A 13,921-nucleotide genomic window follows, 5' to 3' on the forward strand; every position below is an offset into this window, starting at 1 on the left:
ATTTTTGATATCACCAGCTTTTCTATTATTGATTTTAAGTTTTATGCATTGAGGATGTTATAATTAAGTTATTTATAAATTGATTACAACTATTTTTTTTATAAGCATTGATTGATAACTTAATAAAATAATAATTAATATTGTAATATGTTATACAATAAACTATATTGATAGAGTAAAAGTATTACTATTGTTGTATATAACTTAAATCATCTATATTAGGTAGGATGATTAGACGTTCACCACATTTTAAACACACACACACATATATATATATATGTGTGTGTGCGCGCGCTAATTATACAAATTTGTCAAGTGTTGCTCTCACAAATTTTACAATTTCAGTTTCATAGGTTCAATATTTCGAATAGAAACTGTAAAAAATTGGGTCATGATACTAATATGAATTCATTTGATTATTCGACTTGATAAGGCTGTATGACTATATGTTGTCTAGGGTATTTTCCTTAATTATATGCAAAATGTGGGGTACATCGTACCATCTTCCAGACAAACTCAATCATTTTCGTCTAAAATAAATGAACAAAAATCTGACTTTACTGCCTTTCTCATTTAGGAAACAAGGGTTCCATTGCTAGTAAATTTAGCTACAGGTCAAAAGAATGAAGACAAAAATAAGCGAATAAAATAAGAATCTGCATTGGTAAATAACAACAGCAAAAATATTACTATTTGTGGATGGTATAAGATTTGCAGCTTATAGTCAGAACTCATAAATATCCAAAAGAAATCTAGTGAAAATCTGTCCTTGAGTTAATTTTGGACCAATATATAACGAGATCAAATTTCCAAAGAGTTGGAATCTCCCAAAATATTTCCACCCTTTTTTTACCCTATGGTTCCCATCAAGAACCCTGGTGAATATATATATATATATTTATTATATATACTACTAGTAATAATTTGTATATATCTAGAGTATTAAGAACCTTAACGCATTAAGTACTTTTTACAAATTGAGCCTATAAAAATGTCAAGAAGGTCTCATGAGAGAGTAATGGTAGCCATTTTTGTGAGACCAGTTTTGATGTCTTAATATCTGCTGAGGGAATCCTGATGATGCTGCAGCAGTTGCAAGTTGCTGAGGATGAGGGAGATTATTGGATTGCCATTGTTGACTATCACTTGATGAAAACGAAACCTCTCTTCTATTTGTAGCTCCAATTCGGCCCCCATTGCTGCTGCTTGGAAATTGAATCTAATAATTTGAACAAGCTTTAGAAGTATGACAAAATAAATATTCATAGAGGAATTACACTAATGTATTATAATTTTATACTATTTGTGTAACTTAACTTGTTATAGCAGGCAGTTTGATTATTTCTAGGTAACTCGTTCCATTTAATTATGGACGGTGAATATTATTTATCTTTTAAAATGATCTGATTTGTGTAGATATTTTTTTACTCTATTAGTTAGTATATAAAAATTAAAGTCTAGTGAAAATAGAATTCAACTTATATGCTCTTAATAGTGTAACAAATTATTATATATTATCAGTGTAATTTAACTTGTTGAATTAAATTGTTTGCTTTATTTTCCGATTACTAATTTTCTTCTTATAAGTATTGCCCTTTAATTATTTTTTAAGTGATCTAACAATGAAATAATTAGTAATAGAAGTTAAAATCAAGTTAAAATGGATACTGACATGATAATTTGACGAGTTGAAATGTGGTGGAAACGTCATTTGAATCATTTGGGATTCACCAGCTCTCATATATTGGTCAAACCTTTGCATTTCATTGTTGTTTGGCTTGAAGGAGCTAGGAGAATGTAGGTGCGTTTTACTCAAGAGCTGCAAGGTTTCCGACTCCTTGTACCCATCTCTTCTTCGGGCATCAACATCAATTGGACTAGTTTGATGCTGAAATTGAAACATGTTTAATGTTGAGTGAAAAAATACTACTACTAATAGTTGTTAAAAATGTAATGCTCAAGGTATCCCCACTGTAATTGTTCAATGTTGAGAGTGCAACGTATGATCTTGTCCCTAATAACAATCTCTTATATGAAAGACATGACATGTTTGAAACCACAGAATTTAAAACTTATTTATGGTATATTATATTCGTCTATGTTCTTGTAACACTTAGTGATGGTATTGATATACTGTCTATTTTCATCTTCTTCAACCAAGGGTCTATCGAAAACAGCTTCCAGGTGTAGGGGTAAGGTCTGCGTACACACTACCATCCCCCACACCTCATTAGTGAAATTTCACTGGATTGTTGTTGTTATTGTATGCACACTTGCCTGCATTGCACCCCCTTGAGGTGCGGCCCATCCACAAATTCTGCGTGAACGTGAGATGCACTTTGTGCATTCAATTGCTTTTTTTGAGATATATTATGCACACCTTTAGTTTAAGAACATAAAATTCAAGAATCTTCTTTAATTTATACTCATAAATTATTGCCCAATTAAATAGACATAAAATGAACAAGAATATAGGGACAAGGAAGAGAAAATGCAAGATAGAGGTTGGAAGAAATTAAGCTACAAAAGTCATATATGTACCTTGGGCCTCAAACCGTGGTGCCTCCAATCAGCTTCAAATTGCATTGGAGAACTTTTATCCCTATTATTATTATCCTCCATTTCTCGGCTGCTTTGCTTTGAGCTCGCGCCACCCAAGCTTAAGTCAAGGCTGTGATCTGCTGCCTTATAATTAGTACATTTTGAAAAAGCACATTTTACGACGATTTTTCTTTCTCTTTTCCTTTTAATTGTGGAAAATTACAACGCAAAATTGGAACCAAAGTAACAAATAACATATTTACCAGCTGAATTAAGTTCATTTTCATAAATGCTAAGATCGAAGTTCGTAACTGCATCCTTCCCATTACACTTGATGGCAGCTTTATCATAAGCCCTATGTACAAGAAAAAAATAAAAGGGTATTTTAGCAGTGCCGGTGCCAGAAATTTCGAAGAAACAAAAAATCCAAAAACTTTCAAGGGGATTCAATAATTTTAATATATATCAAAATTATTATTCTATTTGTTTAATGTGATTTAAAAACGAAGGAATTCAATTGAACCCGTTAAACACACTACTTAGCTCCGCCAATGTGTTTTAGTCCTCACTAGTGGTAGCACTAAGTGCAAGAAATTTAATCTAATATATTTGGCAAAGAAGAATAAATTCAGCAGTGGAGACACCCACCTGGCAGCTTCAACTTCAGTATCAAAGAGTCCCAAATAAACGTACCTGTTTGAAAAACAAAAAAAAAATAGACAATGGGAAGTCAATAGCAAGCTAAGCAAGGAATGGTAGTAGTGACAACAAAAGGATTATTCCTTGAAAATGGATTCAATTCAGGAGAATAAGATTAAGATAAGATTTTTCTTCTTTACTTTTTGCCCAATAACTGTCCCATTCTAGCTTCCCATCTACCACACTTGTGCAAAGTCACCCCTCTATACTTGGAACTTCCCCTCGGAAGACCTGTACTTTGTCTCCGTAATACATGCACAAATTCTTCCTTAGTCAGATTCTTCATCTGCTTCATATAGCAAACCAAAAAGAATATTTACAACATAAAATAAAATAAAATAAACCTTTTGCGTTTAATTTCATATGTTTCGTGTTGAGAATAACAGTGTAACACAGAATATAGGCAAATTGTGCATATAAACCGTTTGGTTCAACTGCAGCATTTATTTTTTACGAAACATAGATATATGGAATAAAAATCACTTACAATCTTATAATTTCAAATGAGTAATGGATTCAGTGATAAAAATATCAAAAAATGAAGTGTAAAAAAAAAAGTAAACTCACTGTTGAGGATAAGGGAGTCACTATTTAGGATTTGGAGAGAGTGAAATTAAAGTAGAAAAGCACATTCTTTCACAGTCTGTCACTTTGATCTGATGATGAACCTACCTGTTTTAAGTCATCCTCATAATCCTCCAGGTTAAAGTTTATGTCCGCCTCCACTCCCCGGAACTTAATTGCTGCCCTATCATATGCACTGAAACCACATTTTTTCTATTTAATCTTCTTTTTCAACTTCATCTCCCATTTTACAAGTAAATAAATTTTAAAGTTCAAGAATCAAAGAGCTCACCGAGCTGCTGCATGTGCTGTATCAAATCCACCTACAAAAATTGATCCTTTTTACATTAGTTTTCAAGGATAAGAAGATATAACTAAACATAGAGAAGAATGAAGGAAAAAAACAGTACCTAAATAAACTTGCTTCCCGCAATCCCTGAGAGATATATAATATAAGTGAATGAGAAAAACAAGTATGACTAAATTCTTGTTCAAAGAATCAAGAACTGCTTGAGAAAGAAAAAAAAGCCCAAGGGGAAGATATAGGGAAGTTAGCAAAGGTTGTTTCTTCTTATTTGTCTCAATTTTGATGGCATAATTATCCTAACTTGTATTGGCGGAAAGTATAATAGGAAATAATCAAAAGGTCAATATATATAGAAGTTGTTTATTAAGGGCTAACCATATGTGTGACTCCCACCGGCCAGTTCTCCGGTAAAAGGTGACACCACGATACTGCGAACTCCTAGACCTTGGACCACGCCGGCTTTTTTTCATAGGCTGCACTTGCTGCGACAACTCAGTGCCTTTTCCCAGTGGCAAATTACCAGATGTCTCCGAAGGATAAAATTTTACTCCAGCCCACTGGGCCCTTGGAAATCTAGAGGATCTATCATCAAAATCGGAAGCAGCTCCAATTTCCAACTCATCAACCGGAAAAAACTGCCGGGTAACCGGCGGTTCACTCTCCGATGACAAGTTGTCGTCGTTACCCGGAGCTACCATACAGAAACCGAAGATTTTACTCGGATTAGTTGTTCTCTTTTTCTTACCTTTTTGTCCATTATCTTCCTCTTCTTCTTCCTCGGAACCATATTCCTCAATATTATTATCGACTGCTGATGAACTTGAATTAGAAACGGATCCAACACCTTTACCTTTCTCGTCATCATTTTCTTCTGGTTCATCGCCCCTTAAATTATGTGGAGAGTCGTTTAGATTCCACATTTCTCTCTATGATTGATGTCTTCAGTTTCCTAACCTATATATATAAATGTTTTCTTTTCTTTTCTTGTTGCCTTTTTCTTTCCTATCTGTCTAAATAGATGTGTGGAGTTTAATATATGACTAATAATGGTAAGATGGAGCTTTTTGCTGAGTCTTCAAAGAACACAAGAAACCTACGACTTAAAGAGAGAGGTTAAGTTGTTGCAAGAAAAGGTTTTGAGAGAGAGAGAGTGAGTGTGTACTTTTGATAGGCTTGGCTAATAAATACGAGTATATGTTCACTACTAACTAGTTGTATTTTCACTAGATCTTGTGGCATTCCTCTCTTGGCTGGCCGAAAAATTTAAAAATAGCCGGATTTACAACTGATCATTCAAAATTAGCTCAATTTCAAAAGTAATCGAAATTTAATCACTTTTCATGTAAAGATAAATTTGAGCGAAAACACTGTTCAAAATTCGGAAAATACGCTCGTATATTATACTGGACTTCCAGCATAAGTATGCTTGAACTCCAGCATATTATACGGGAGTTACAGGATAACTATGCTGGAACTCCAGCATAAGTACACTAGAACTCCAGCATAATATACTGGAGTTCCAGCAAGTATAAATGTCCAGTATAATATACTGGAGTTTGGAGCACCGGTGCTCCAGTCTCCCGTATATTATACAAGAGTCAGCAAAGTATACCGGTCCAGCATAATATGCTAGAGTTCGTACACAGATGCACCGAACTCCCGTATATTATGCGGGACCGGTCTTTATTGCAGCAAAATAGTAGCTATTTTTTATTGACTTCGTAAACGATGACTATTTTTAAATGACTAGTCCGAAATTGGCTATACCATGCTATTTTAACAATACAGCATAGACTAGGCCCGACTTAGAACCTCTACACGAAAGTAGCCAACCACAACCATAATTCCAAGCCCACCCACTCCGAGATTTTACTATTCAATATGCTGTACCAAGAGCATTTTTATTGCTCATCTTGTTACTCTGATTTTTAAGGATGTTTGATTGTAATTATATATTAGGTGATCTGATATTACAAAAAATATTTTGCAGCACTGTTGATATATATGCTATAAAACTTAAACTCCACCCACCCGGGGCAGATTTAGGGGACGAAACGGTGTTTACTTGAATCCCTTTCGCAGAAAAATTACACTGAATATATAAGGTAAAATCTGTTTTTTATCACTATATATTATGTTTTGAATCTCCTTGACATAGCCCAAAAGCGTAGCTTAGTAGTTAAGGGGTCTCAAAGCCTTTGTTAGGTCATTGGTTCTATTCCCTTTTCAACTTTTTTCTTTTTTTAATCCTTTTAGCGAAAATTCGGTCTCCGCTAATGTACCCACCCCGCTCATCCTTTTTCATTTTTCTGTCTACCGACTAGCCAACCATATAGTGGAGTATCTCTTATTCCCAATGACTGGTGAAGAACACCACTTTTTCCCTCTTGTTTTGTCATTCATAAATACTTTTGCTCTCCTTTTGTTTATTAAACTCACTTTTTCTGTTTTCTGTAAATATATATGCTCCAGTTTTCAAGTGTTGTCCCCTTTAGGGCTCTTCGTTTAATCACTCTCTTTACACTCTTTAATGAAATGAAAAGTGTGTGCCAGTGACTTTTACTGATCTCAATATCTATCTGATATATTTTCTTATTGGCTAGCTGTAAGTTAAGTAGAAAAAAGAAAGAACCATTCTTAACCACTCGAACAGCATTCCTCCATCTGTGATATTCTCTCTCTCTTTCTCTCTCTAGTAGATCTCTCTAGTAGACTTGTACTATATACTTTTGTATTATTGTATATGTATGTGTATTTTACCCATTAATGGAAATGGACAGTACCAAGATTAGAAGGAAGACTTAATTACTTTTATTAGCTGTACTTAGTTATCATTTCGCTGTCATTTGTACTCTCACGTCAGACAAACCATTTAAACATTTACTGCTTGCATTCAGCGCTTTTGTTTTTACCTTGTTTTTACCTTTTGGGATGCGAAATGTAACAAATGAAGTTTATGAGAAGTTTTATTTTGTGTCTCGTCTAATTTATACTAGTTATATGAGGCTTCTTTTTGTCTCATAAATTTGTGAACCTCAATCTTACACTTCTGGGTCCACAGAAATCTGGGTCCACAAAATTGTGAGATAAAAAAGTTGTCTCATACAATTAGTGTCAATTGTATGAGACAAAATAAAATTTCCTGAAGTTTCATTATGGTTACCGAGTGTAAGCTAGCGTTTGTCTATAGATTTCTAAATTTGTTTTGAAAAATCTGATTTGGGTAAAGTTTGGTTTGAAGATGAAAATATGTTTGGACATACGTTTTCAAAACATATTTACCAAATTTATTTTGGAAAAACATATATATTATTAGTGTTTGTAGGCTAGCGTTTTACCAAATTTATTTTGAAAAATCTGATTTAGGTAAAGTTTGGTTTGAAGATGAAAATGTGTTTGGACATATATTTTCAAAACATATTTCCCAAATTTATTTTGGAAAAATATATATATTATTAGTGTTTGTAAAGATTTTGGCCCAAAACCATCTATTGAGCTGGTTTTGGGATTTGGAATTTTGCCAAAATATGGGTAAAATCTATGGCCAAACATGTGTTTGCCAAATAAAACTCAAATTTATTTTGGCAAAATCTATGGCCAAACGGGTCCTTAAATAATTTGACCCAAAACTAGCTATTGAGCTGGTTTTGGGATTTGGGAATTTGCCAAAATATAGGCTAAATCTATGGCCAAACGTGTGTTTGCCAAATAACCCAAATTTATTTTGGCAAAATCTATGACCAAATGGGTCCTAAGTCAAGAGGTTTGAGGTCATTCAGTTTATAACTAAATTAAGTATTGGTTTCTGTTTTTTTTATTATTATTACATTAGATCTGAGAGGGATTTCAACCTTATGGGTTCTCATTTTAGAACGACGATTTGAAGTGTTAGTGACTGAGTTTAAACTTTATATTTTTATATATTTAATGAATTTTAAACATCAAATACACTGTTTAAGCAAAAGTTACTAAGTTCAACCGAACGCATAATTAACTTGGCTTGTGCCTCCGCCCCTGCATAAGGGTAGGGGAAGAAAATGTGGAGGAAATTACAAAGCGGAGAATGAAATCCTCACGATTAAGGTGAAAATTCAAATAGCCAATCAACTAAGTTCCTAAGCTAGCGTTTTGTTGATTGGAGTTAGTAAAATAAGATGATAAGTTAATTATGGTTAGAAATGTAACTATAGATTGTGGTTAGGAGTAAGTTAGTTAGTAGAGTGTTAGAAGTCAGTTATACTGTAGGTTTACAAATACACAACACACTCGTGTATAGAGATACGGTTGTATCAGTTCTTTTGAATAACATATTTAATTTCTCATTCTTTGAGTGTTGCCTTCTCTTGCATGTCTTCTTCCTCAAGTTCAACCTTTAGATCCATGGCAGCTAACATGATATCAGAGCCACCGGAGAAGATCGAAGGCAGTTCTCAAGCTAGTCCTTACTCTCGTTACTTCAATTTCACAACTCTATGGTAAATTGTCCAATTGTAGCGTGATCAGGGCCAACCCTGTACTACTACAAAGTAGAGAGAGTGGTCGAAGCAGCTTTTACCCGAGAGGGTCGAGATTGATTTCCACAGGGAGCTAGAAATGGGAATTGGGTTCCTATCTAAACTAGAGATGCATAATTGCTCTTAATTGCACTTCTAACCATAGCTGATCTTTTGATTACTACTAATATTATGCTAATAAGATGCTAAATTAAGCTAAGAGTAAGATACTTGAAAGGTTGTCTAAACAGTTAAGAAGGGCACTAGGGAAGTGACTTTCTCCTAGGTGGATACTTGACGGGTTCTCGAGTCTAAGGCAAGGTTGTCATGTTGGGGATTACGATATAACCAATGCACTAAACTTCTCACTCTATACCTCTCGGTAGTTTGAGCGATTTTGCCCTAATTGACTTTCTCAATATCAATTGGGTATGATAATTTGTGCAAGAAATTTAGGTTCAAATAGGGTATTACTATCTCTAGGTTTAACCCTTTAATTGGGGCTATCAATCTCTTGAATACACCCCAATTCCTTATTGGGCTAATTTTTTTAGACTCAAGTCCTCTTTCTCAAGAAGAACCCAAGTCAAATAGGCAATTAGTGTTTGCAACCACTAATTAAACATGGAAACCACAAATTAGTCCAAATATCAAACACCCATAGACATTCAAGCCTTAAAACTCAAGACCCATCAAATACTCATACTAGGGTTGAGCCACAACCCTAGCTAATGGGTTTAGCTACTCATGATAATAGAAGAAAACAAAGAAATAGATGAAGAAAAACCCATAAGATTTAATTACAAGCTAATACTTGAAGATTCAATGATAAAACTACTCTAAAATTACTCAAAATGGTTAAGAAACCCTGTTCACGAGTGCAGCTCAACGTCAGAATACAACTGGTGACCTAAAAATGGGAAAAGAAACTATTTATACTAGGCCAAATTTTCTGGACAAAAATACCCCTGTGGGGGTAGTGCGGTCCGCACAAAATCGATTGCAGACGCAGTGAGGCTTCTTTCCTTTCAACTCTACTCTCTGAACTTGGCCACCGCGGGCCGCACAAAATGCACCGTGGCCGCGGTGGCTTCTATTGCGGTCCGTACAAAAAGGACTATGGACCGCATTGGCATTGATTCTCCAAAGTCCCACCTCTCTGAACTCCTGCTATGCGGACTGCACAATATCGAGTGCGGCCGCGATAAGGCCATTGCGGTCCGCACAAAATGCTTTGCGGATGCAATGCTTGATTTTCCAAAATTTTCACTCTCTGAATCTCTTCATTGCGTACCGCACCAAATGTAATGCGGCCACAGTGGACCTGTTGCACTATGCTTGGACTTGTTCTTGGTACTTGTGCATGTTTTACTCCTTTTTGAGCTGGTATTGACTAGTTGTCACCTTTTTGACCAAACCCTGCAAACAAGTACAACATGTAAGCCTTTGGGACTATTTTGTACACATTTTTAATAAAAGCTCAAGTAAGAAGGAGTGTAAAATGAACCATAATCCCTAGTTATGATAGCGTGTAGCTGAAAGGCTAGAGTTTACTCTTGAGAAGCAGCTGAAAATGGCAATTGGAGAAGAAATGTTAGGTGAAATTTCATTTCCAGCAACTACAACCTCTGGTAATGTCAATCCTGCCGCCGGCACAACTGTATTTCCATTAATTGACCACAATCATCCACTCTTCCTTCAACTAACAGACACTCCTGGTAGAACTCTGATTTCTCTTCAACTTACTAGTTCAAATAACTATGTGATATGAAGTATGTCTATGAGGATTGGTCTGTTAGGGAAGAGCAAGTTAGGTTTTGTAAATGGCCGATTTCCTAAGTCTAAATTTGAACCTGATCAATAGGAGAAAGTGAATGTTGTAGTCCTCTCATGGATAATGAATGCAGTAAAGACATCTTTACTTAGTAGTGTAGTATATGCCTCTAATGCTCATAAGGTTTGCGAGGACTTAAAGGAGAGATTCGATAAGATAAATGGATCTAGGGTGATGTATCTTCATAGAGAGACTCATAACCTCACTCAAGGTACCATGTCTATTGCTGAATACTTCTCCAAGTTAAGAGATCTTTGGGATGAATTTGATGCATTAATTCCCTGTCCTGGTTGTCCATGTCTTGAATCAAAAAAAAATATTCCCAACACTTTGAATATCACAGGATACTACAGTTTCTGAAGGGATTGAATGAGTCCACTCACAGTCAAGGAGCCAGACTATGATGATGTCTCCAATTCCAAGTATTAACAAAGCCTACTCTCTACTGATTGATCAAGGGAGCCAAAGAAGTCTGGCTAATTTCACTCAGACTAGTCACATTGTTGAAAGCATAGAAGAAGTTGTATTCTATAGTATTAAGAACCCAACAAATGTAGGTGGAAACTTCAAGTTTAGAAAGAATCAGGTTCAGTATGAATATTGTCACTATAAGGGACACACAATGGAGAACTGCTTCAAACTTCATGGCTATCCATCAAACTTCAAAGGAAAGAAAAAGAGGCAGAGTTCTGGAGCCTATGCAAAAAGTGTGAGTAGTAAATGTTGTAGAAGTAAGCAATCAGCAAGCTTCCTATGAAACTCAAACAGGCTTGCAGCAAGTCCAGCAAGCTTACATGCCTCAATTTACACAACAACTCCTATCAACACTCCTGCAGTTCCTTTCTTTACCAAAGAATAGTACCAACAGATTCTTCAGATGCTGTCCAAAGGGGATGGAGAGGGTCCAGAATCATCCACCAAGTTAGCTGCTACAGGTACTCTAATTACTCTAATGTCCAATTATCTCAAGCATAATTGGATTATAAACACAGGAGCCTCAAATCATATAACGTCACAACTTGATGATCTTACCTCTTGTCAAGCAATCCCCAGTTTAGAGAGGTGCACTAGTCAATTACCTTATGGGAATATAGTCTTTATATCACATAAAGGAACCTCCTCAGTACTTAGAAATAACAATATCTCTATGTACTATATATTCCAGACTTTAGATACAACTTACTCTCAGTGTCTCAACTGACCAAAGAACTCTAATGCGTGGTTGCATTCTTCCCTGACTTTTGCATTTTGCAGGATCTCTTCATTGGTTAGGTGAAGGGGATTGGTAAGGAGGATCATGGTTTGTACATACTTCAAGGAGGATCATCACAATATTTTGTAGCAACACTAGAAAATAAGTGTGCTCACACAACCAACTTACTTGATTCTGAAGTAGTATGGAATGGGAGATTAAGACATGCTCCTATTGATGTAATAAGGAAGTTAGATGCTCTTAGTACCTTAAAGACAGGAACTCATCATTGTCATGTATGCCTAGTTGCTAAACAGTCTAGATTGCCATTTTCTCTAAGTACATCAGTATCTCAATCTGCATTTGACCTAGTTCATTATGATATCTGGGGGCCATATAGAGTTCCCTCTCATAGTGGTAAGAGGTATTCTATCACAATAGTTGATGACTATACCAGATACACTTGGATTTTCTACTTATCTTCAAGTCAGAAGTTATAGTTATAATAAGAGACTTTCTAACTCAAATAAAGAACATGTTTTCAGCTTCCATAAATGTTTTAAGAACTGATAATGGTATTGAATTTTTCAGTAATGAGTTCGAACAGTTGCTCTCCAGTCTTGGCATCTTTCATCAGAGTACATGTGTTTACACTCCTCAACAAAATGGAATTATTGAGAGGAAACACAGAACCATCTTAGACATGGTTCAGGTCTCTCAGGTTTCATGCTGTTGTTCATCTAAGGTTTTGGGGTGAATGTGTCACCAATGCAGTCTACCTCATCAACAAGCTGCCATCTAGAACACTTGGGTAAAATCACCATTTGAGTTGCTTTACTTGCATCCTCCTTCTCTGCAACACTTAAAGGTCTTTGATTGTGTATGTTATGCAGCATATCCCGGAATTGTTTACAAGTTTTCACCAAGAGCCATTCTTGTTGTCTTCCTGGGCTATTCTTCATCTCAAAAGGGTTATGTTCTATATGAATTGAACTCTAAGTCCCTATTTGTTAACAGAAATGTTGTGTTTCAGGAAGACATTTTCCTTTTTAAGAATATGTTATCTTCTGGTAGTACTATTTTTCCTATAATGGATCTGCTTTCACCAATCAGTGCAGATCCTAGATTACCTACCACTGATTCATCCCCTGATGCTGATGTTTCTCCATATGAAGTTGGTGCTACATCTGAGGGGGAGACTCCTATCTCTCCTCTTGCTAATCCTCACCACATTCCAGACCAGTCTACGCTTCCTGTAGGTGATATACATGATAATACAACACATGTTGATACTCCTGATGAGGCTCACACTAATTTTGCAGAAGCTGTTGATGCTGCAGCTCCTAGTGTAGTAGTTAATCTACCTAATGTTATACCTACTCAAGTTAGAAAATCCTCCAAGCCAAGTAAGCCTCCCTTATAGATGCAAGATTATGTGGTGAAATCCAATTCTACTAGGTGTTCTTATCCTATCTCAGTTTATGTGAGTTATACTCATATTACTCCCTCATACAGTCAGGTGTTGTCAGCTTATTCAGCATGTTCTGAGAGCTACTAATCCTCAGTGGGTAGAAACTATGAAGCTTGAGATTGCAGCCTTAGAGGAAAACAAAACTGGATCATAGTTGATATGCCTTTTGGAAAAACACCAATAGGGTGCAGGTGGATCTTCAAAATCAAGTACAAGGCCTAAGGAGAGGTTGAAAGATATAAGGCCAGGCTTGTAGCCAAATTCTATAGTCAAAATGAAGGGATGGACTACATGGAAACCTTCTCCCCTGTAGCTAAAATGGTAACAGTTAGGTCCATTGTAGCTCTTGCTGCCTCCCAGCACTAGATAATTTACTGGATGGATGTTCATAATGCATTCCCTAATGGTGAATTGGTTGAAGAGGTGTACATGCATATTCCATAGGGGTTTGCTAGATAGAGGGAGACTAAGAAGGTCTGCAAACTCTACAAGTCCCTATATGGTCTTAAACAAGCACCAAGGTAGTGGAATATAAAGTTAACAGAGGTACTTTTGCAGATAAAATTCAAATAGAGTCACTATAATTATTCACTGTTCATCAGAGGAAACAATAGTAAAACAGTTATCATCCTTGTGTATGTAGATGACTTGTTGATCACATGGAACAATGATAAGTTACTTTGTGACACCAAAATAGAGTTACAGAAGAAGTTCAATATGAAGGACCTAGGGGAATTGAAATTCTTTCTGTGAATTGAATTTGCTAGATCAAAGAAAGGAATCCTTATGTGTCAAAGAAAGTATGCAGTGGAATTGATAT

At 35.7% G+C, this 13,921-nt stretch overlaps 1 protein-coding gene across 1 annotated transcript; it reads right to left on the reverse strand.

The window, feature by feature from the left end:
• Positions 1 to 661: 661 nt before the first annotated feature.
• Positions 662 to 5,271, reverse strand: LOC104250075 (AP2-like ethylene-responsive transcription factor TOE3). The gene is made up of 10 exons (XM_070168226.1): positions 4,487 to 5,271; positions 4,215 to 4,240; positions 4,097 to 4,127; positions 3,913 to 4,000; positions 3,381 to 3,526; positions 3,190 to 3,234; positions 2,805 to 2,896; positions 2,542 to 2,678; positions 1,673 to 1,888; positions 662 to 1,219 (listed from the first exon to the last, which is right to left on the reverse strand). The coding sequence occupies exons 1-10, from the start codon at positions 5,029 to 5,031 to the stop codon at positions 995 to 997; spliced, it is 1,551 nt and encodes a 516-aa protein (XP_070024327.1). The 5' UTR covers positions 5,032 to 5,271; the 3' UTR covers positions 662 to 994.
• Between the last annotated feature and the right edge of the window lie 8,650 nt (positions 5,272 to 13,921).

This window comes from Nicotiana sylvestris, chromosome 2 (assembly GCF_000393655.2).
Source record: "Nicotiana sylvestris chromosome 2, ASM39365v2, whole genome shotgun sequence".
NCBI classification, from domain to species: Eukaryota; Viridiplantae; Streptophyta; class Magnoliopsida; order Solanales; family Solanaceae; genus Nicotiana; species Nicotiana sylvestris.

Coding starts and splice junctions, on each gene's coding strand:
- LOC104250075 (XM_070168226.1), bottom strand. CDS start 5,031: ATGTGGAATCTAAACGACTCTCCACATAATTTAAGGGGCGATGAACCA. Junction 4,241..4,486: donor CGGTGGGAGTCACACATATG/GTTAGCCCTTAA, acceptor TATATCTCTCAG/GGATTGCGGGAAGCAAGTTT. Junction 2,897..3,189: donor ACTGAAGTTGAAGCTGCCAG/GTGGGTGTCTCC, acceptor TCTTGTACATAG/GGCTTATGATAAAGCTGCCA.